At 34.2% G+C, this 1,414-nt stretch overlaps 1 protein-coding gene across 1 annotated transcript; it reads left to right on the plus strand.

Annotated features, from left to right (window-relative positions):
- Positions 1-338: 338 nt before the first annotated feature.
- LOC110581545 (hypoxanthine-guanine phosphoribosyltransferase-like) lies at positions 339-1,159 on the plus strand. Its single transcript, XM_044920593.1, is given in 2 exon segments — positions 339-635; positions 637-1,159. Coding segments are annotated over 2 exon segments (672 nt in total). The 5' UTR covers positions 339-428; the 3' UTR covers positions 1,102-1,159.
- Positions 1,160-1,414: the final 255 nt, after the last annotated feature.

A 1,414-nucleotide genomic window follows, 5' to 3' on the forward strand; every position in this document is an offset into this window, starting at 1 on the left:
TCGTGCTCTCTGTCTCTCATTCTCTCTCAAATAAATAAATAAAATCTTTAAAAAAAATACTATACCATTATTTTTAAATATGCTTTACAAAGTCTTAAATCTCAATTTCTGTATTCTAGAATTTTTAAAAAATTGCATGAATTTAGTATTTAATATCAAGAATGAACAATTTTCTGTTTTGAAATGATAAGTTATGTTACTTCAAGATGATGAAACATTATGTAGCTATTAAAATTGTTGATATCTATGTTTTTAAAAGAGTAAATTGTAAGTATGTTACTTTTTTGTCTACATTTTCTTGTTATTTAAAAAAAAAATCCCTGTTTATCTATCAGGAATTTACTGAGCTTGAAAAGCCTTTAAGAACTTAAAACTAAAAGTAATACAGAAGAGAACTGCCCTCCGTCCACGCACCAGCCAGCTCCGTTATGGCAACGCGAAGCCCCAGCATTGTGATTAGTGATGATGAACCAGGTTATGACCTAGATTTATTTTGTATACCTAATCATTATGCTCAGGATTTGGAAAAGGTGTTTATTCCTCATGGATTAATTATGGACAGGACGGAACGGCTTGCACGAGATGTGATGAAGGAGATGGGAAGCCATCACATCGTAGCCCTCTGTGTGCTCAAGGGGGGGCTATAAATTCTTTGCTGATCTGCTGGATTACATTAAAGCACTGAACAGAAATAGTGATAGATCTATTCCTATGACTGTAGACTTCATTAGACTGAAAAGCTGTAATGACCAGTCCACAAGGGACATAAAAGTAATTGGTGGAGATGATCTCTCAACTTTAACTGGAAAGAATGTCTTGATTGTTGAAGATATAATTGAAACAGGCAAAACAATGCAAACCTTGCTTTCCTTGGTCCAGCAGTATAATCCAAAGATGGTCAAGGTTGCAAGTTTGCTGGTGAAAAGGACTCCTCAAAGTATTGGATACAGACCAGATTTTGTTGGATTTGAAATTCCAGACAAGTTTGTTGTAGGATATGCCCTTGACTATAATGAATATTTCAGGGATTTGAATCATGTTTGTGTCATTAGTGAGACTGGAAAAGCAAAATACAAAGCCCAAGATGAGAGTTCAAGTTGAATTTGGAAACATCTAGAGTCCCATTGAAATCACTAGTAAAATGATCAAATGTTCTAGTTCTGTGGCCAGCTGCCTAGAGGGGCTTCTTGCCTGTATCTTCTAAGAATTTTATTTGTTTGGTATGTTTGTTAGAAATGTCATTCGCTGCATTCCTAAGGTCTTTATTTGCACTATGAGCCTATAGACTATCAGTTCCTTTGGGTGGATTGTTTGACTTGTGAATGAAAAATCTCTTAAACCACACCACTGTTGAATGAAAATATTGAAATTGTATTTGTAGGAAACATTTAAAGAGAAGATATATTAATTTTTA

The sequence above is a fragment of the Neomonachus schauinslandi genome, chromosome 13, assembly GCF_002201575.2.
Source record: "Neomonachus schauinslandi chromosome 13, ASM220157v2, whole genome shotgun sequence".
NCBI classification, from domain to species: Eukaryota; Metazoa; Chordata; class Mammalia; order Carnivora; family Phocidae; genus Neomonachus; species Neomonachus schauinslandi.